Source organism: Anastrepha obliqua, chromosome 1 (genome assembly GCF_027943255.1).
Source record: "Anastrepha obliqua isolate idAnaObli1 chromosome 1, idAnaObli1_1.0, whole genome shotgun sequence".
Classification (NCBI taxonomy): domain Eukaryota; kingdom Metazoa; phylum Arthropoda; class Insecta; order Diptera; family Tephritidae; genus Anastrepha; species Anastrepha obliqua.
Genome location: NC_072892.1, coordinates 27,515,172 through 27,536,338, shown reverse-complemented (window position 1 = coordinate 27,536,338; position 21,167 = coordinate 27,515,172). Strand labels below are relative to the sequence as shown.

At 35.9% G+C, this 21,167-nt stretch overlaps 1 protein-coding gene across 3 annotated transcripts in view; it reads left to right on the top strand.

The window, feature by feature from the left end:
* Positions 1–21,167, top strand: part of LOC129235469 (thyroid transcription factor 1) — a 99,051-nt gene that overhangs the window by 38,187 nt on the left and 39,697 nt on the right. For all 3 annotated transcript variants that reach the window (XM_054869335.1, XM_054869334.1, XM_054869336.1), the window contains one exon: positions 8,958–9,169. In XM_054869335.1, the coding sequence (XP_054725310.1) occupies positions 8,958–9,169 (212 nt within the window). The remainder of the gene's footprint in view (positions 1–8,957; positions 9,170–21,167) is intronic.

Here is a 21,167-nt window from a genome sequence, read left to right as displayed (position 1 = left end):
GTCACAAAATGTTAAATCACAAGATGTCGGAAGCCCACCAAAGCCTTTGATTTAATATACCTTTAGACCGTGCGCTCCAGACTCTTCAGTATGAAGGATATCAAATTGGTTGGTCTGCACTGCATAGGTCGATACTGCATAGTTATCCTGCCCTGTATTTGGGAATGAAAACTACCACAATTTTCCTCAAAAGAGTGGAGGCCAAATGCCAGACAAGTCCCAAAAACTCTTATAACAATCCACATTAACTTGGCTCCCCCACTTAAGGGGTTATATACAGTTAGAAGGCCGAAAAAAAGCGAATTTTCTGAGAAAACTTTTAATTTTATTGATCTAAAAATTTTGACACATATTATGTTGTTTTTTAACTGTATTTTAAGACATAGTATTAGTAAAAGTATTTATTTGGAAAAAAGCTACAGCTGATCCCCGGGAGCTCCTCTTAAACCAGACATTTTGCGGTGACCACTATATCTTTGAATTGGAACCTCTGAAATTAAAAAAAAATATTTCGTTAAAGTAATGTTAAATCTAGTAATTAATCGAAGGAATAAGCAAAATACATACAATACACAAAATGGCGGTTTCTCAAAAAAAAGAATCGGCCTTAAATTGTTTATAGAAAAAAATTTATAGGTGAGAAAAAATCTTCGATTAATTACTAAAAAATATATTTAAAAAGCTAAAACTTGAGACTAATCAGTTAGCCGTTTTCGAGTAATGTTGATCACCGACTTTGAAAACAAGAAAAACCCGTTTAAAGTTTAAAAAGCACTTTACATAGAATATAATTTTTTTTCAAATTTGCGTGTAACTTCGAAAATATTCACCGGAACGATATTAAACGTTCTGTGTGTGTTCTTAAATTTATGCACATCAAGAAAATAATATAAAAAAATCGATTTTTTGAAAATTCAAACTATATATAACCCCTTAAGCATCTTCGGATACATCGGAGTAGCCTGGAAACTTTAAGTTGTCAAACTTTACCGGCTCCTCAGTCCCCACCTGTGATGCTATATCCTAGTTTATTTTGGTTTCTTTTCCCCATTGCACTTACCACTTCCATATCTCTGTTCTGCGACTAAATTAAAGACCGTTACTCCTCGAAATCCATCCAAATTCACAGATACGCCCGCGGTATACCCATGTAAGGGTATGTGTAGGGTAGGTCCCCGCACGGTGACAAGTAATAAAAACACATCAAAACAAAGCAATAGAAGAAATGAGATGAATAAGGCAAAACAACTGCGATGAGCACAGCGAAACAAGACAACCGAACGCCGAAAATGGCAGTCGATGGCTGGATTTAATATATGTATATCTATTATTATATCATATTGCCAAACCTTTTTTTCTTTATATTGAAATTCACAGTAACTTTAATAATATACCCGCATATGTTTCGTTAAATACTCATATTTATATTATTATTTATAAAATTATTTCTAATATTGATTCAATTAAGACTACTGCAGCGTCTATCAGGCAGAGGTACTAGCTATAAAAGAAGTGGCTATATACCTAAATACGCACGCCGTAACAAAAACGATTATAAACATATTCTCGGATAGCCAGGCGGCCATCAAATCAATGAATGCGGCTTTACTAAGATCGAAGGTTGCACAGGAATGCCGGGCAGCCCTAAATGACATTAGTGACGTATTCAAGGTCAGCCTTATTTGGGTTCCGGGACATAGAGATATTGAGGGAAACTGTAAAGCAGATGAGCTAGCCAGAAAGGGTACTGCTCTCCAACTGCTTAGTGATAAAAGTACCATCGGAATACCCATGGCCACGAGTAAACTAATGATAAAAAACCACTTCATCCAAGAGGCCAATAGGTCATGGAGAAATGAGGATACGTGTCTAACAGCTAGGCTACTATGGCCGCAAATAAACAAGAAAAGAACAAAGGAATTGCTTAGTCTCTCAAGAGACAATATCTCGAAGGTCGTGGCTTGTCTAACCGGTCACTGGCTATTTGGCAGGCATTCCTCGAGACTAGGAGTTTTCTCCCATGAATATTGCAGAAGTTGTAGAGATGAGGAAGAGGAAGAAACAGTTGAGCACTTCCTTTGCAATTGTCCAGCCCTAGCTAAAATCAGAGCAGGTTGTCTAGGTAAATACTTTTTTAATTCTCTTACAGAACTGTCTGGCGTGGGGTTGGCATCAATACTACGCTTCATAAGAGCCACGAAATGGTTCCACGAAGGAAGATAAATGAGGTTCCCGTGCAGCACAGTGGTATCACAACGGACCTGTAAGGTCTAAGTGAGTTGGTCGTGCAGACCGACTACCACCATAACCTAACCTAACCTTGATTCAATTAAAATTTGTATAAATTAAAATAAATTTCATCTTGTTATCAAAAGCAAAATACCAAACCAAAATGGTTCCCACTGATTTGAACACTCCGAAATTCAGAAACATGAAAATATTTTATATTGTATTGAGGTGGTGCAAAATTAATCCCCTTATCGGAAGATTTATAATTTTCGCAGATGGCGTCGTACGTTATGAGCTTGTGAGCTAGACAGCTGCAGTAAAGAAGATTTCCATCAGTTAAAATCATTTTTGTTTATTCAAAAATAAATTTGGATGATTCATTTTTTACTCACGTGTGCCACGCATGCTGAATGTATTGAAAGTGACAGAGTAATGCGGGCTTACTTTGGTGCAAAGCGAATTCGACAGAATCAGCTGATACTTTGACGTAGCCGGGGTTATGAATCAATTTGTTTACGAAAAAACTAAAAATGTGTTAGTGATTGGACGAGTGTGTTAATAGGTGTGTGGACGAGTGTGTGAATAAATATATGTGTAAAGATCGTGCAGATTTCGGCTGGCAATAAGATTGCGTTAGTGATATATGTAAACAATGAACACACAACATGAGTGTAGACTTCACATATTTCGTAATGCAAATTTCTGCTATTGCCATATCAAAATAAAGTACTTTTAATGGCGATTCTACCTGATAACATACAGGATACATATAGTATGTATGTATATCATACTTCAAAACGCAAAACGTAAGGCGTAAATGCACTGGACTCAAAATTTCGGTAAAAACTGAAAGGGATTTGCTGAAAATCGATTTGGAAATAAGCGAACACAATGAGGAACATATGTAATTGTTACTGTTGTTGTGAAATATTTTAAATTTTAAAAACCTTACTACATATTGTACATACATATATCATGCATCTATTTTTTTAATTTTGCAGATATCCATTGTGAAACATGTGCTTGATGAAAACACAAGAACTTACTATAGAATCCGGACCCTGTGCCATGGAACGGATGTAATCTTTGAAAAAAAAAACATTGAGAAACAGAAAAAATCGTTTTAACATAGTTTTAGGTTTGTATTTTAATTTTGAAAAATGTATTTTATAATTTAATTCGTTAAATTTATTTCAGCTGCAGCAGTTTAAAATTTACTCAATACTGAAAAAGAATTACGAGGTGCTCTTCAAGTTATAAAAAAGGACACGTTCGCCTTATTTGTAACCGAAAGTTAGTTTAAATGAGTAAATTAAAATCTCAAAAACATTTAGTTTGAAGTTGGTAAACTAAATTTTCTGTTTTATTCTTTAACAAATTATTTTTTGTTATTGTGCGATGATGTGATGAGCTTTTAGTTAAATCAAATTTATCATATTAAAAAAAAAATTAAATGTGTTTTATTATATACGCTTGGTTTAATGATTAATTATATGATTTATTCAATTTCATAACGGATATGTGATTGGTTTAATTTTTTTTCTCTCTTTTTTCAAAGATGCGATTTTTTTTTAATTGTTTTTGTTTTCATAATAAATATCATCAAATGCCTCCGCATCATCTGCAGTATATTCTGGCCAAACACCATCAGTAACTCCGCTCTGTGGAGATTAACGAACGAGGAACCCATCCGTAGGCAAATCAAACGCAGAAAGTGGCGATGGATAGGTCACACATTGAGAAAACCATCAGATAGCATCACGGGAATGACACTGAACTGGCACCCTCAAGAGAGCAGAGGTCATGGCCGACCAAAAAACACTTGGAGAAGGTCGATGTTGTGCGAAATAGCAGATGCCGACATCTCATGGAACGGTGCAAAAACAACAGAACAGAACCGTGTACGACGGAAGAGTCTTGTCGAGGTCCTATGCTCCCGAGAGGAGTGAACAAGGAAAAAAAACTCAATATATTGAATATATGGTGCATTTTGTCATTTATTGCCATATGTACCTTAATCTTAATTCAATCATAATTTAATAAATTATTTTTAAAATGTGATCCTTAAAATGCTCAAAAAAAATGTCTCAAACAGAAAATAATACTCTGCATTTCGTCATTTCTGAAATTATGGTGGTCTATGGAGTAACGTCATTGACTAATTTTTAAACTGTGGTGGTCCACCGAGTAGCCCAGAGCGACAGTACATGGTCATGGTCATTAGGATATCGCAATGTGAATTTTATCATCTTCCTCTTGGGCTAATTTTCTATTTCTGCTCCCCCCTTATGAAGTTGTCCTTATTTTCATTATTATTATGAGGGAATTTAGCTCTGTGACCTGAAAGATTCATGGATTTACAGTATTTCTCTGAAAATATTGCAGCAATAACTTTGCTATTGAAACCAACACTTCTCGTTTAATTTAACTTCAAAATGTTTTTGATTTGATTGTGGGGTTTTTTGAAGTGAAAACTTCTTTAGAATCGTTGGGAGTGATTTGAGAAAAAGTGAAACGAAAAAGCGACCTTCTTGGCTACGAAGCGTTATATTATATGTTGATATAAACGTAGCGACGAACTAAATAACTTTTATTTTTTCTTGTGATCCGAACCAAGGATTTTGGATCGGAAGCTCACATTGCTAGTCGCTCGGCTACCGCGCCATGCTGTCGGCGCTGGCCTAAAAGTTATTTAGTTCGTCGCTACGTTTATATCAACATATACTATAACGCTTCGTAACTAAATAACTTTTAGGCCAGCGCCGACAGCATGGCGCGGTAGCCGAGCGACTAGCAATGTGAGCTTCCGATCCAAAATCCTTGGTTCGGATCACAAGAAAAAAATTTTTTTTAAACAGTTATTTTATTTTATTTTATGATATGTTTATGAGGAGCTTTTTTTCATGGCAGAAATACACTCGGTGTTTTGCCATTGCCTGCTGAGGGGTGAGCGCTATTAGAAAAATAGTTTTCCTTAATTTTGGTGTTTTCACCGAGATTCGAACTGACGTTCTCTCTGTGAATTCTGAATAGTAGTCACGCACCAACCCATTCGGCTACGGCGTTTGTTTAATTTTACTGATGCAAAAATGAGGGAAAATATTTGAATAAAGTTTGCTTACTGTTTACACATTTTCCAAAGGTGACGGAGAACCAAAAAAAAAAAGTCGATTTTCAAACAAATACGAGTGCATATGTGTAATTGTGTTAGAGTTTCGGTCACGCCCCAGCAAAACCTGCGTGCATAAGCGTTTGTAACATTCAAAAAAATGTAATTGTGTTAGAGTTTCGGTCACGCAGATTTTGCTGGGGACGCTCATAATAGCAACCGCGTGTGTATTTTTATATTCGTAAATATTTTCATTTTTAAATATTTACCGCAATTATGCCGAAAAACAATGCAGAAAAGTGTCGTGAATATCGACAGAAAAAAAAATCAATAAATAGCATCACGGAATTCATTCACGAAAATTTAATAAAGTATACACCAGAAGTATCGCGGATACTTAGAAAAGATTACGATAAAGTTCCAATGATTTTAAGTGGCGATTTTAACGTAAATTTTGCATTGGACACAGCGGTTCCTTCAATTGACTTTCTCAATACAACATTCAATTTAAAAATGTGTAACAATCGCACTGAATCGACAACACGATCAAAAACAACAATTGACGCGGTATTTCAAAGATATGTTGACAACATCGAAACCAAAGCATTTGTATCATATTTTAGCTATCATAAGCCACTCGTATCATTTGTTGAAATTGAAAACATTGAGGATGAATAATAATAAAATGAAGAAAATAAAATATGAACTTTATAGCAATATTATAATGAACCTATAATTATCCCGCCCCTAATGCTGCTTTCGTCTCATTCTCTCTCAGTTTGTTTTACGGAAGGTTTCACTTCTATCGCGTCTAACCGTTAGACTGGTATTTTTTTTTTCAGCGTAACTGAAAAGTTTGGACAAACGGTTTTACGGTCAATTCACAATCTGTCACATCCAGATATATCAGGCACTACTCGTCTGGTGACAAAGTGATTTGTTTGGCCTGGTGTTCAACGTGATAATAGAAATTACGCGCATAGTTGTCTGCAGTGCCAGCGGAACAAAACAATTCGTTATGACCGAAGTTTGCTACAGCGGACAGTAAAATCCCATTCATCGGTGTGTGCACTTACATATCGAACTAGGTAGACCGTTCCCACCCTCACCATTGTAGGCAGATTCACACGCCAGAAGCGCTGCCGACTGTGTCCAAAGCATTCGCCATTTTCGTCAAACGCATTATCACCCCCAAACAAATGGAATATGTGAAAGGTGGCATCGTACTTTTAAAACAGCAATCCTATGCTTCAACGTTAGTCAGTGGGCTTCATATTTGCCACTCATTTGATTGTGTTTACGATGTACATACATACACTTCTTCAGCGCATCTAGCGGAGGGCGAGAATTTACGGCTACCTTCTGAGCTCTTCAAAGATAGCACACCAGCAAGCAACGAAACATTTGTATGTATATTGTCAAACGTATGGTACGTGTATAAGAGATCTGCGGCTAATTGATACAAACCAGAAAGTTTTCGTATACACCGTTTTTTATTCGAGGCGATCTATGTAGTACGGCCATCGCCATCGCCACGATACAGAGGTTCGCTCAGAGTTATTCAACACATTCTTATGTATGTAAAAGTATTTTGTAGTCGAAGTGAACAACCGCGAGATTAAGGTTTCAATTGTCCGTTTGAAGCCTACTTTCATCGCCACTCTACAAGGTGCTTAGACCGGGGTATTGTGGCAACCAATGGTTACTTCGCCGGCCCTTAAGGGGTAAAGGAAAGCGCTCCTTGTTTACCCGTTTCATATTTTCAAACGTTAGCAACCATATACCGTGTTAAAAGGATAGGCCTCTTAACCGTAGCCTGTAACCAGTGTACTATGCCTGGTTTTAAACCTCATCTTTTACCTGCAGCATTTTGTACTTGTCTTCTATGTTTCGGTCCCCATTGAGCTTAGGATCTAGAATAATATCGTTGCACTTTACTTCGATATCAACTGCAAGTTCACCTAATTTACTTACTAAGTGGACCTTTAAAGCGGGTATTTTATATTTGTTTGTGAGTAGCACAACTTCGATCTCTGTGGGTTGCCATTCAGACCTCTCTCCCAGAACCAGCTATCCACAATATAAATAGCGCTTTGAAAAAGTTCACTCAGAACATGGAGATGTGGCTAATGCAATGTCATTCGCATAGGCTACAACGTTACACGGAGTATTTTGCTATCTTAAGAGTAGGCTATTTATAGTAAGAATCCTGAGCAGGAGGAGATGACCTCTCTGTGAGGAATGCTACGCGCTGCATATAACGTAATAGAAGTAACCGTATGAGTTCTACCAGTGGCTGGTCCAGACTCGTTGAAGTCCCTCGATTGGTTTAGTCCACCCGGTTTCACCTGGTAGCGAGTTCCCTTCCAGAGGTTTATCTTCGCTTCTTCTGGGAACATAATACCGAGGGGTCTTTACACCATCAGAGTGGTTCACGAGGAGGCAGCTATAGAGTTTTCGCCGTGCTGGAAATTTTTTCCGTCCACGGTTCTGAGAATTTTTGTGTTTTTCGTTCATCATATATGGTGCGTTGGCCACCTACTTAGAGGAGATCTTTTAGCAAGGTAAAACTAAGGGAAGAGGAAACGATTGACTATGACAGAGCTCCATGCCACAGCAAGTCCACCCTTACTCCCGGTGGAAGGAAGCTTTATTAGAATACAGTCGGGCGCCCCTGACTAGAAACCATCTAGGAGGCACAGAAACGCATGACGCCCGAGATTAGGGAAGAGGGTACATTCGGCATCCCGCGGATCTGGACTCGTATTATTCTGTGAAAAACAAGGTTAGTACGTTGAAGGATCAGGCCCGGCGAGAGAGGGGGGGGGAAGACGGGTACTTTTTCCCCCGGGCCCGGAGTTTTCAGAGGGGCCCGGACTCGAGATTATACGTATTTATATGAATTAGACATCATTGGAAAAGGCCCGCATTTGCAATTTTCCCCCGGGGCCCGGGTATGCTCTCTACGGCCCTGTGAAGGATGCAATTTTGCATCTCTCATCTCATCACTTTGCGGTGTTGGTGTGAGAGAGGCTAGATACCTGGCGGCTCGGCTACAAATGCACACTTCAATTACACCCTGCTAATCGTTCATCCACAACTAAACAAGTAAGAAGTATTAAATTCGGACCTGACCGAACATTTATGTAAGATTTAAAGTTGCGTAAAAATTTCGATAAGTGAAAGTACGTAGCCCGAGAAATTTGAAGTCGTTATTTGGAAGGCAGTCGTATAATTGACCAATCACGCCAATTTTAAACCTGATTCTTCTTTTTGCTAATTTTTACTTGCCGGATATATGTATAGCGGCTCCTTCGCGTGTCCACTGTTGCGTTTGCAGTTTCGGTGTTAGAAGCAGCAACAGCGTAAGACATACATAAATCTATTCCTAAACATTGTTGGGTTGAATACCTTTCAATACAAATATTTATCGATTTACCAGAGTGTAATAATTTACTACTGTCCGATGATGCTTTAGGGCAACAATTTCTGTATAAATTTAATTATATCTGCAATTTATTTTGTAGGTACTATTTTATTCTTGCGAAATTTTAAAATAACTAATATATTCAAGACCCATCATAATAATAATTATTAATAAGAAAACATTATTTTTCAGAACAAATTCCAGCGGAAGTAGTGTGACTTCACCCAGTACCTTAGGATCTGCCACCATGGCAAACCCGTACGCCATGAGTTCACTTTATCATAGCCCAGGAGTTCAAAGCTACTGCGGCCCAGCAGATAACCTCTCTCTGGCGGGACACTATTCAGATATGAGAAGTTCAGCGACTTGGTATGGATCTACAACAAATGATCCCAGATTTGCAAGTAAGTCGAAATACAACTTTTAATTACAAATAGAAAGTCGATTTATTCCGCTCCTATATTACAAGGAAATTACACAATGTGTTCCTTAGTTTAAGTAGTATTAAAATTCATGTTCAAACCACTTCTTAAATTCAAAAGCGTCAAGATCAGAAGCATGAAGTATTACCTAAAATTGTTTCCGAAGTAGTTTTCACGAAGGAAAGTAGAATTTTTGGGTATAACATTTGACCAAAATTTACTATGGAAGTCGTATAAACAGGAGGGTTGCCTTTCATACTTATATTTATCATGAGTTTTACTCCGATACTTTAGCATAAACTTATTTCCATATAACGTCTTCACTTACGAGTTTTAGATATCTTTTTTTTAGTGAGTTGAAAAATTCAGCTCGCCGAAAAGATGGAATTAACTCATGAACATTTTCGTACGATGATTTATTACGATTTGCGATGTGGCTTATCGAGACAGCAGTACATTGATCATTGATCACCTTACTTCGACTCTTGGCGTTGAAGCGTCACGCTTAGCCACTGTGAAACACTGGTACAATGAGTTGCAACGTGGCCGTCGATCCTTGCAGGGTGAATTTCATGAAGGCCGTCCAAAACCGGTCGTTGTGCCAGAAACAATGGATGCTGTGCGTCAATGGAAAACGCAAGATAACGTAACATATCGCAATATAGAGTCATCCTTGGGTATTAGTGGGACCGGCACACATTCAATATTGCGTGATCATTTCGTCGTCAAGAAGATATGTTCTTGCTGGATATCGCATAATTTGACAATTGTCCCAAAAAGGACCCGTGTCGACTGGTGTAAAGAAATGTTGTTCAATCTATGACATCTAACAGGTGACGAATCTTAGATCTAAGCTCACATAAGACACTTTTTGAGCGCTCAAACGATCGAATTAATGGGTCATTCGCTTTACAGGCTTGATTCGACATCTAATGATTTATTTTTGTTGCGGAACATAAAAACTGAAATGCGAAGACAAACCTTTAAATAGCTCGTTCAAGAGGTATTCACTTCTGAGTGGCAAAAGTGCTTTGAAAATAGATTTAACCAAATGCAGAAGTGTATTGACTTCCAAGGGGAATATTTTGAAAAACAATAAAGCCATTTTTGTTATCAATTGACGGATATAATATATAAAATATAAAAGGCAACCCTCGTAAAGCGCTGACTTCGTACACCATTCACGTGCATTGAATAATAGTATTGCTTTAAATAATATATAATATCTATAAATTGAATACCAATTTCAACATCTATCATTCATATGAACAGTTAGTCACTTAAGTACCTAAGTATACACTAGATACATATATCTGCATTACTTCCGCTATTGATTCTTTGAGATAACACAAATTATAATAAGTTTTTATTCACATGAAAGGAGCATAAAAATCATCTTCTACACAGATTATTTACAAAATTATAGCATCAAAATAATATTACAAAAGTTGTTATACAATGAAATATGTGATATACAATTAAGTAAAGACCATTCTTGAATTAAAGGCATTTGACATTTGGCTGGATTACCATTGGACTTAATAATAGCTTTAAGTCATGGTGACTTTGATTTCACCAAGTTTTCAGTTGCTGCTGGCCTTATTTTATTCCACTCTTCTAGAAGAACATTTTTTAATTGTTCTTTACTTCGTATTGAACTTTTACATATTTGACACTTTAACTGTTGCCACAAATGTTCTATTAGATTTGCACCTGGTGATTGGGACGGTGTGTTCAGCTAGTGTCAGATTATTTTGTAAAATTTCAAAAAGCCAATGTATCTTCTCCTTGAATGTAGCGCTATAACGCGGAGAAGGTTCAGACATCTCGGCTATTTGCAGTCGGAAGAAAGGCACATACGCGCAGTCTAACTCAGCTCTATCTTCAGGGGTCCCGATGGTCTAGGGTATTTTCAGGAATATTTAAATTTTTTAGACTTTTTATTTAATTTCTTTTGCATACAAAAATGAATAAATTTTTTTTTTTAATTTTAATGATTTTAAAAATGGCGTCAAAGTTGACCCTCCCGAAAAATTGGACCTGGACGGTGTTGTTCGTTTTGACTGTTCTATTTATTTGAAACACAAAAACCAAAACAATTATTAATCAGTCCCGTAGTAGAATAAAAAAAAAATTAACAAAATGGCGCGGTTTTGAATTTAACACGCTAAAAACAGTTTTTTAATCAAAAAAATACGAAATAATTGAAATAATATTATAATATGATTCTATTTGTAGTACGGGCGCTAGCCATTGATGTTGTGAACAACATATTAAAATTTCAGACGATTCAGTTGAATAGTCTGCTTGTTTTTTGACAACAAGAGGCCAAAAAAGTCGTTTCGAGATAAATGAGTGTAAAGTTTGAGGTACATGGGCTGTAGAAGCTATAATATTGGGAATTTACGCATGAAAATTTCACAGTATATTCTTAAGATACTATACTTTCGAAATATCGAAAAAACAAAAAAATCGATTTTTTGAAACTTTTAGACCACCGGGTCCTTAAGTTTAATAAGTAAACTGGGTCTGAATGGAACACTATGAGGTCGAAATGCAAACCTCCAATAAATCCAAATCTAACACAAAATTTCCCATCCCGTTTGCTGCCATCCATTGCCAAACCATCACCTAGCTCCTTAACCTTAAGCCCATGCTTAACAGTGTCGGTCATATTGTTAGGATTTAATTCTCTGTTTACGTTTCTCAATATTTTATCACAACTATCGGATCCACTAACACTAAATTTGTATTCATCTAAAAATATGACGTTGCTCCAAAATGTTTGATCATATTTTTCATGATCAATTGTTACTACTCAGGAAAGGTTTCTTTCTAATATTATGCCCATGATAACCAACGTTAGGCAATACTCGACAGATAGTTTGAGCACTACAATGCTTTCCAATCCCATTTTCCATATCAGTTCTCAATTTAGGCGCACTTATCTTGGGATTTGTGCTTATTTTGCGTACGATCACGCTATTTTCCAGTCACTGAAGACCCGTGACCGACTGGAGCCTTATTAAACCGCAAAGAAGAGGTGTCATATATTACCATAACGCCATATTAATAACCATAGTATTAACCATAATGATATTTATGTCATAAATTATCAGTTTATCAGTGACATAGCCATAGGCAGCTGATATTTACATAAACTATCGCATCTGTGCAGTTCGAAGTGCAGAAACTCAAGAAAAGATAACAAAAAGTATACCACAATGCAACAAATCACAATGCAAAACAACGCAAAATCATGAAACTGGTTATGGTTACGGCGAAAAACCAAAATTCAATTGGCCTCTATGTTTATGGCTAAAACTAATCAGTTACAGAGTTGCACATTTTTGGTTCGATCAGCAAATTTATGGCATAACCATTATGGCACCTCTACTTTGGGCTTAAAGGTGTTTTGCGCATTTTTATATTTATTTACCATCCTTTAAATTGTAGTACATATAACATTTATCCACTGATCCACTAATGGCCGATCTTGCGTAATGATTTATTGTTTTTTATGATATTTTCTTATCAAATTCTTCATCTTTTGGTGCAATCCTTAATATTGTTTAAACCATTTCAGATAAAACACAAACCTTTAAATTGTAATACTCGCTTTGAAAATTTTTGCAAATTATTTGAACTTTCTACATAAATCAAATCGAAAGAATCGTGTTATGCTCATTAAACAACCGCCCACTGTATACTAACTTTTGTGATATTAATTTCGCTCGCACCAAAGAGCATGCGAAGCATGCCCAACGGGATCTAAAATTTACAGCTAAATTTGTGTACATGGGAATGTGTGCGCCAAAACGCATTTGCTATGTATGTATGTGTGCGTAAAAATTTGTGATTACAAATCAGGAAGCGCGTTAACTTCGATCTTTTCGAAAGACAGCGCTAGTGTGTACATACTTAAGTGACTAACTGTATGTATGCACATAAGTTTGTGAGCAGAAAAAATCTTGACCTACCACACAGCACATCTCATTTGCATATTGACGAGAATTCAAGAGTAAATACACAAATGATCGAATTCCTTCCTAACAAATGCAAAAACACTTTTCATTTAAACAGTATGCGTGTAAATATATGCATGAATGTATGCATGAATGCAATACATACATACATATACATATACCTGTTTTCTAAACATCCGACCAAACAATGCTTATTCGTATGCATATGTAGGTATATGTGTGTATGCACATATATACCTGCATACAAAGGACACTCTCTTTATGCGTCTGCATGCGTAAGAGTAAAATTCTAAACCTTGCGAATATACTACAAAAAGCATTCATAGGCGCAGACCCAGTAGCAGATTCACTAGACGCGTCGGCGCAGCACAGTCTGAAATATTGTACTTACATACATAAATACATATGTATATAGTACAACACAAACAAATTCATTCATAAGTTCGGGCTCATATTTCTAGGATCAAACTATTTTCATTTATAAAATGAGCTCACTACATCTCCCCTCACACCCCTGAGCCAATTTTTCTTGACGGTGACAAAAATTCCAAATCTATGTATATTTCAAGAAATCACTAACGGCCACTCGATAGTAAGTCAATATTGCATTATTTCTTATTATTTATAATTATTTGCCAGTTTGCTAATATTTGGTAATCGCGAATTTTTGTCACAGCGAGTGCCTGCAGCATTTGTATGTAAAAATGTGTTCAGAACAACAGGGTTCCAAGCCGCAATTGTTGAATTAAAATTTAATTTTAAGATAACAATTCATACGAGTATACCAAAAAATAATGTAATACATATCAAAGGCCTAAAAAGGTGTCTAAGTAAAGTATGAAAAAATTTTGTTGATGCTTCATGATTTATACTTTTCGGCACAATGCTGTTGCTATGAATGTGCGCTGCATTCCTTGAGCACTTTTAACGAAAACAATAAAGAAAAATATGCCATCTTTTCACTTTATTTTCGACGAATGGTGATTGTTTTGTTAGGTGCTGTGTGTAAGTTTGTATGCATGTCTGTCTTGTTATGCTCTACAGACGTGTGACGATGATTTTTCATATGCAGATAGAAATTTGCTTTGTTTGAGGAAATTTAATGACATAGCAACGAACGAATGTCTAATTAATTTGTATTATTTATTCTTCATTTTGTAAATTATTAAAGTTATAATTTTTTTGATTAAGTTTTCATTACCATAAGTTACAAAATACTTAAAACTAACGAAGAATCTTTAGTGAGTTTGTATAAAACAAATTAGTATTGGAATACTCTACTTAAATATTATGGAAATAAGTAAACGGGTTTTGATTTTTTTTGTTTTTTAATTGGCCAGGTCTTGTGGAGTTTTGCGTTTAAGCCTTCTTCCCCATTTATTTGTGTCAGCAAGGGTGGAGGCCTCTGTGTTTATGTGTTTATTTAGTCTCTCTTTATGAGAATTTTCTTTATTGTGTGTGGAGCTGAATCAAGCGGGAGGTCACGTTCGAGATCAGAGCTACGGATATATGAAGGAGCACCAACGGCACATTTTATCACTTTATTTTGAAAAATTTGAATGAATAAATTAATAATTTTTGAAAAAACACAAACTTCGCAATACTTTTTGAAGATACCTCGTATGTTATGGCTCATGCGTAAGCACTCACCACTATGAGTATTTACCCAAAGCAAGATAATTTCGTACAAGCAAATACTAAAACCTATATGGACTTATGGTGCTCAGATATGGGATTGTTCCAGCCAAAGCAATATTCAATTAATTCAATACCTATTTTGTCCCCTTCATGGGCCTCTTCAGTTTCGGCAACATGAAAAAGTCACAGGGTGGCAGATCTGGGGGAATATGGTGGCTGTGGCATCATTTGCGTGCTGTTTTTGGTCAAAAATTCGCGCACAAGCAACGATGTGTGAGCAGTGGCGTTATCGTGATGTAAGAGCCAATTTTCGTTCTTCCACAAATCTGGGTGTTTGTGGTGGGTTGCTTCGCGCAAATTGCACATAACTTGCAGGTAATATTCCTTATTGGCCGTTTTATCCTGTGGCAAGAACTTATGATGCCCAACGCCCCTGCAATCGAATTAAACGGTAAGCAAAACTTTTACATTCGACTGTACTTGGCGCGCTTTTTTCGGTGTTGGTTCGTGCGGCAGCTTCCATTGAGATGATTGAGCTTTGGTTTCCACGTCATAACCATAAACCCACGATTCGTCACTAGTTATGACCCTCTGGAGCAAATTTGGGTCGTCGCGGACAGACTCCAACATCTCATTACCAATGTTCACGCGATACTACTTTTGGTCGAAATTGAGCAGTTTTGGTACGAATTTTGCGACGACCCGTCTCATGCCCAAATCATTCAAAAAAATCGAGTGGCACGAGCCAATCGATATGCCTAGGTCCTCAGCAACTTCTCTAACAAAGATTCGATGATTGGCCAATACCATTTTCTTCACTTCATCAATTTTTTCGTCTGTTGTTGAAGTGCTCCGGCGTCCGGCATGCTTTTGTCGTTCATATTTTCGCGGCCTTCTGAGAACATTTTGTACCATCGATAAACGTTGCATTGGTCCAAGTAGCAAAATGGCCGAACTCGTCGGCATGAGTGAGAGACATGAGTCCCAACATATCGCCACAAAAAAATTGAAATTCGAATAAACGTAACCTGCGAAAATTCAAAATTCACGATACTTTTTGAACACACCTCGTATTTCTATATTTAAATTCAAGCTCCTCTTTCTTTCTTTACGTGTTCTCTGAGCTGAGCTTAGCATCCAATACCATGTCTAAGTACGTTGCTGTATTTGTTTAGGGAATTTGTGTCCTATTTATGTATGTATGATACACATGTATAATCATACACATACATATGTATATGTAGGCAGGTATTGCGCGAGTATTTTGTTGTATGTAAAGTTTACGTGTACAGACTAAGTTTTATTAAGTCGAATATGCCATTTCTTTTTATTTATGGCGATTTGCAATTGCGAGGTCGATTCGTTTACAGTCTTGCTAGCTGAAATTACTGCTGTATCATCAGCGAATGCTGCTCTTACTCAGTTTTGATTGCATGGCAGGTCAGATGTGAACAGTAAATCCAGGATAGCGTTACGCACACTTTCTTGAGGAAGTCCAGTCTTTATTTCTTTGAGCCCTGAATACGCATCTTCTTCTTTGACTTTGAAGTAACGATCGGATAAATAAGAACGTAAAATGAGATAGTTCTGCAGTGCGATTCACTAACATATTTTAACGATATTCGCGTTGTTTTCTTTCCTTAACCACAACTTTAACAATTTTGCTATTCGGTAACCCATTTCATAACGATAATCGATAAAACAAAATCAGCTGTTTGTATGATTGCAAATTAATCAATTAATTAATTTGAGAGTGGTTAAATTAAACGAGAAAACAAGAATTAGTGGTATGAATAAAAACTATGAAATTATTATAACGAAAACTTATTAAAACAACGCGAATATATACATATTTCGAGTTTTTGGTCTATGGCTTAACGAATGGAGAGGAGGTAGTGAACAATCAAGCAGTGGATTGAAGTTTGTTCCGGGATATGGGCAATCCTTTTCACTTGGCTGCAGGGAAGTTCCAATAACTATTCCGGTTAACTCCAGACTTGACTGAGGTACATACTTTCTCAGGTTGACAGTCATCTTAGAGGTTCCAGAATAACATCGATTTCGACTGAAAAATAGGTAAATCTTCAAGCTAATTTAATTCTGAATTCTACCTTCATATTACAAGGCTCTAGCTGCATTGCGATTTTTTGCAACTTGATGTTATCAACGACCCGTAGATGAGCAACGGCGAATATCCATGAGTCAGTCGTCCATTAGCACACGCTATGATCAAAAAGTACCGTTCAGTAAGTTCAGTGTTAGTTAACATAATTTTGTGAATAGCAAAATCGTTAGTGCAAACGGCAAATACTGCAAACAAAAATAGCAATTGTTGAATCGTTCAAAGTTAGTGAATCGCACTACTGATTTGGTAATAGTGCGTTTATTTTGTTTAGTAGCCCACCATGACATACCTTATTTATAATTATAATGAATATAACTGTATCTGAAAATAAAGAGAAATAATTAAATATTATGAGAAATATTAAGGTAGTGGATATTACACAAAAAAAAAAAAACTTTAAATTAGTTCTCATCTAATATAACATAAGAAATCAGATTGATAATCAAATATGTAAATAAAGAGATGGCACAAAAAGATATCTAACATCAAATGTAAGCATACAGTTTATTTCAGCTCTAACTCTGTTATTCCCTCTTAACATATCTCCTGCTGTTAAATTGTGCTGAACATTTAGTAAATAATTTTCGAGCTGTACTTTGTTACAGGTACTGTTCCTCCCCCAAATGAGGGCCGGGTCAGGATTAAAGCTTCTCTATGAAATCAACATTGTCTGCTTACAATGTGCTTCCTGCTTGCTGCTGACTTAAAAAGAGCTTATTGTTGTAATTACAAACACCGAAGTGTCTAAAGTGCTCCGCCGTGTCTTGTAGAGTATGCCTTCTTAATGCAAGGCAGTAGTTGTCTTAAGGGCTGTGCGTCAAATGCGCGTAGAAACATACACTAAGATGCACGAAAATAGCCATAGTAAGCTTATAAAAAATTTCTGTCTATACTATTGAAAATTTCGAAAGCATTAATTTTTGTTCCATATTAGTAGATGAATATTAAGTTAATACATCCCTTTACATACAGGATTCGCCAATTAATAAAGAGAGCACAGGAACATACATACATACATTTATAGCAGCAAAGTTAGATGTGTACTCTGAAACAAGAGCGAGACTTTTTTCTCTTAGTGTACATTCATACATTCAACCTTAATCTGCCTAAATCACCAAACAATGGATGAAATTGACTTCATGATTTTTTGGGCGGTTCGCGTTATTTCTTCGACAAGTGTACATACGCTAACGTGATAGTTCATATACATGTACAATACATCCATACATACTTACATAGATATGTATATATGTATACGCATTGGAGTACACTTATTTACATACATATTTCTTGTTAGAATTTTTGCATACGGATGACGGCACAGCTTTGTCTGCGCAAATATATGTATGTTTTTGAATGTATGTAATTGTGTTTGCATGCCAGTGTTTTAGAAATAACTTACTTATATGCATATATACATATGTACATATATGAATTTGGAAACATAAAGCGAATATAAAAAGCCGTCGGCAATTTACTTTGGTCAAGTGGGCAACACATGAAAAATCGCAATAGTATCCATATCCTGTAAAGAAAGCATTCACAATACATACATACATATGTAAATATGCGAAATATGTATTGCTTTTGAAATAGGAGTAGATATATATACATACATACATACATACATACATATATAATTGGCGCTTACACCCTTTTTGGGTGCTTGACCGAGCTCCTCCTCCTATTTGTGGCGTGCGGCTTGTTGTTGTTCCACAAATGGAGGGATATACAGTTTCAAGCCGACTCCGAACTGCATATGTGTTTTTATGAGGAACTTTTTTATGGCAGAAATATGATATTAGAAAAAAATTTCCCTATCATTTGATGTTTCATGCCCGGGGTTTCAAACCCGTAAGTATTGTTTATTAAGAATGTTATGATTATCCGCTCAAGTGTTACATACTTCGGAATCTCAAAAGAAATGACAGAAATCATCATCATCGCCACACACACACACAACCGATTGCAATCGGTTATTATCGAGGTTATGTTTTTGAATTGTCCACTGATAAGCGCACTGTATTATAATAAGTCAGGAAACTTCTATGAGAAAATAGTTTATAATTTTATTTACTTCCAAAAATAATTTAAACTCAAAATATTTCTAATTTAAGTCGTTATTTAGTACTCTGCTTAAATAAGAAGAAATTGGATAGATTTCACAGCTACAGTCATGGGACTAAAGCTAAATTTAAGTTTTGATAGTTGCATCTCGGTGCTGGTTCGGCGCTGCTGCCTGTAAAATTTAGTTAATTTTTTTTTGGAAAGGTGCTGACAAACATCAAATTCATTAAAATCAAACCGAAGTAATTCACCTGAAAATGTCGTTGAAAAATTATACGAAATATGTTCATATGTAGATGTACACACACACATACAAACGTTAAATGAATAACATTTTTTAATCATGCCTATTCAAATACTGCCTTCGCTATATTTTCTTTCTGTCATCATGACTATGCGGAAGAATAATGCAAAGTAATAATGTAGATTTGTACATATGTATGTATATATGTGTATGGAAACTGCTAAATCACTGTTTATTTAAGTTGATCCTTTCATAAATGCAAGCGTCGGGTTTTCGGAATAAATATTTTGTGCTACTAGATATTTGTTGCTGTACACAAAAACCCACTATGGCTAAATATTTATGTTTTACAAGGTCATTGTTGTTTTAATAAACTGCTCCGCCAGTGTACGTAAAAATACATATACATACATATATGTATGTACGTTCGAGTATCTACACACATGCACACATATGTACATATGCCCCTCAGAATTCAGAGCAGTTTAAATATTTCTTTACCATTTAGTGCACTTTTTGAACCTATTGCCCACCGGAGTACTGACCCTTCAAGAATTGAATGATAAAAACTACTACAAACAAAATTTTCTTATTAATACATATGTACATACATATGCAAATGCTTCAATATTTTTGATTTGGATATAAAATGGTGTAAAACAGATCATATGGCTCTTTTTGTACTTTACATGCAAGAGGGGAAAAATGTGGCCAGAGTGGCATTTTTCATGAGAGAAAAACTTGAAGTTGATGATTGCTTTGTGAAACCTGAAAGTGCGCTCGTGCCTTCAGCATAGAGATATAAAATTGTTTAGAAATTTAAAAAGGGAATACAAGATAAGAATAAAAAACAACCAAAAAAAAAAAAGAATTTGCAAAATTTCCTCTCTAAATGCAAAGGGGGCTAAATGAGATGGCGTTTAAATCAATTAAAAAAAATACTAAAAATTACCTGAAATGATTTTACGTATAAATTTATTATAAAATTTTATTTAAGTGCTTTGTTAAGACTTTTTTTTAATAAATTATAACATTATTTTCTCTATAAAAAAGTTTTTTCTACAATTTTGCTGTTTCATGCACGGAAATTCGAACCTACGCACTCCCTAATGGTAGTCACTCATCAACCCATTTGTCTACGGCAGCCTCTGGATCAAGATTGCTTTGAATTTCTGATATCTGTAGATTATTAAGCGTATGAGAGTATTGCTTTCATTATTTTATATAAAGGGTTTTCCAATAACAGGTGTTATTTTGTGTTTGTGTTATCGAGAGATGATTAACGATATTTATGGCCGGTATTGGATGGCATGGATCTGGACAACGTTTATTTTCAACAAGACGGCGCTACGTGCCACACAAGCAACGAAACCATTGATCTTTTACGGGAAAAGTTTCCGGACCGTGTTATCTCTCGAAGCGATAATTGGCCACCGAGATCTTGTGATTTAACACCTTGTGACTTTTTTCTTTGGGGCCGCGTGAAAGAGATGGTCTACGCCATCAGCCCAGAGTCGATTCAAGACCTCAAAGATGGAATTCATAAGGCTATTGAGGACATAGGGCAGCCACTTTGCAATTCGGTTATGGAAAATTCCATGAAAAGGATATTGTCTTCTAAGCGTGGTCGTGGTGGTCATTTGCCTGATGTTATTTTCCACTATTAACGGCATACCTTCCTCTTTATAATGAAATATCATTCATATCCGATCATTTATATTAAAAAATAGCATTTTTCTTTGAATATCAAAATAACACCTTTTATTGAAAAACCCTTTACATACATACATGTATTGTCGTGCACAGCAGAAGTCTTGATGCCCTACCACTTCGAAGATGTTTTATAAAAAATATCACGAACATTTTTTTTATTTTACTCACGTATTTTAATATTTTATTAAAAATTAAATAAATCCAATT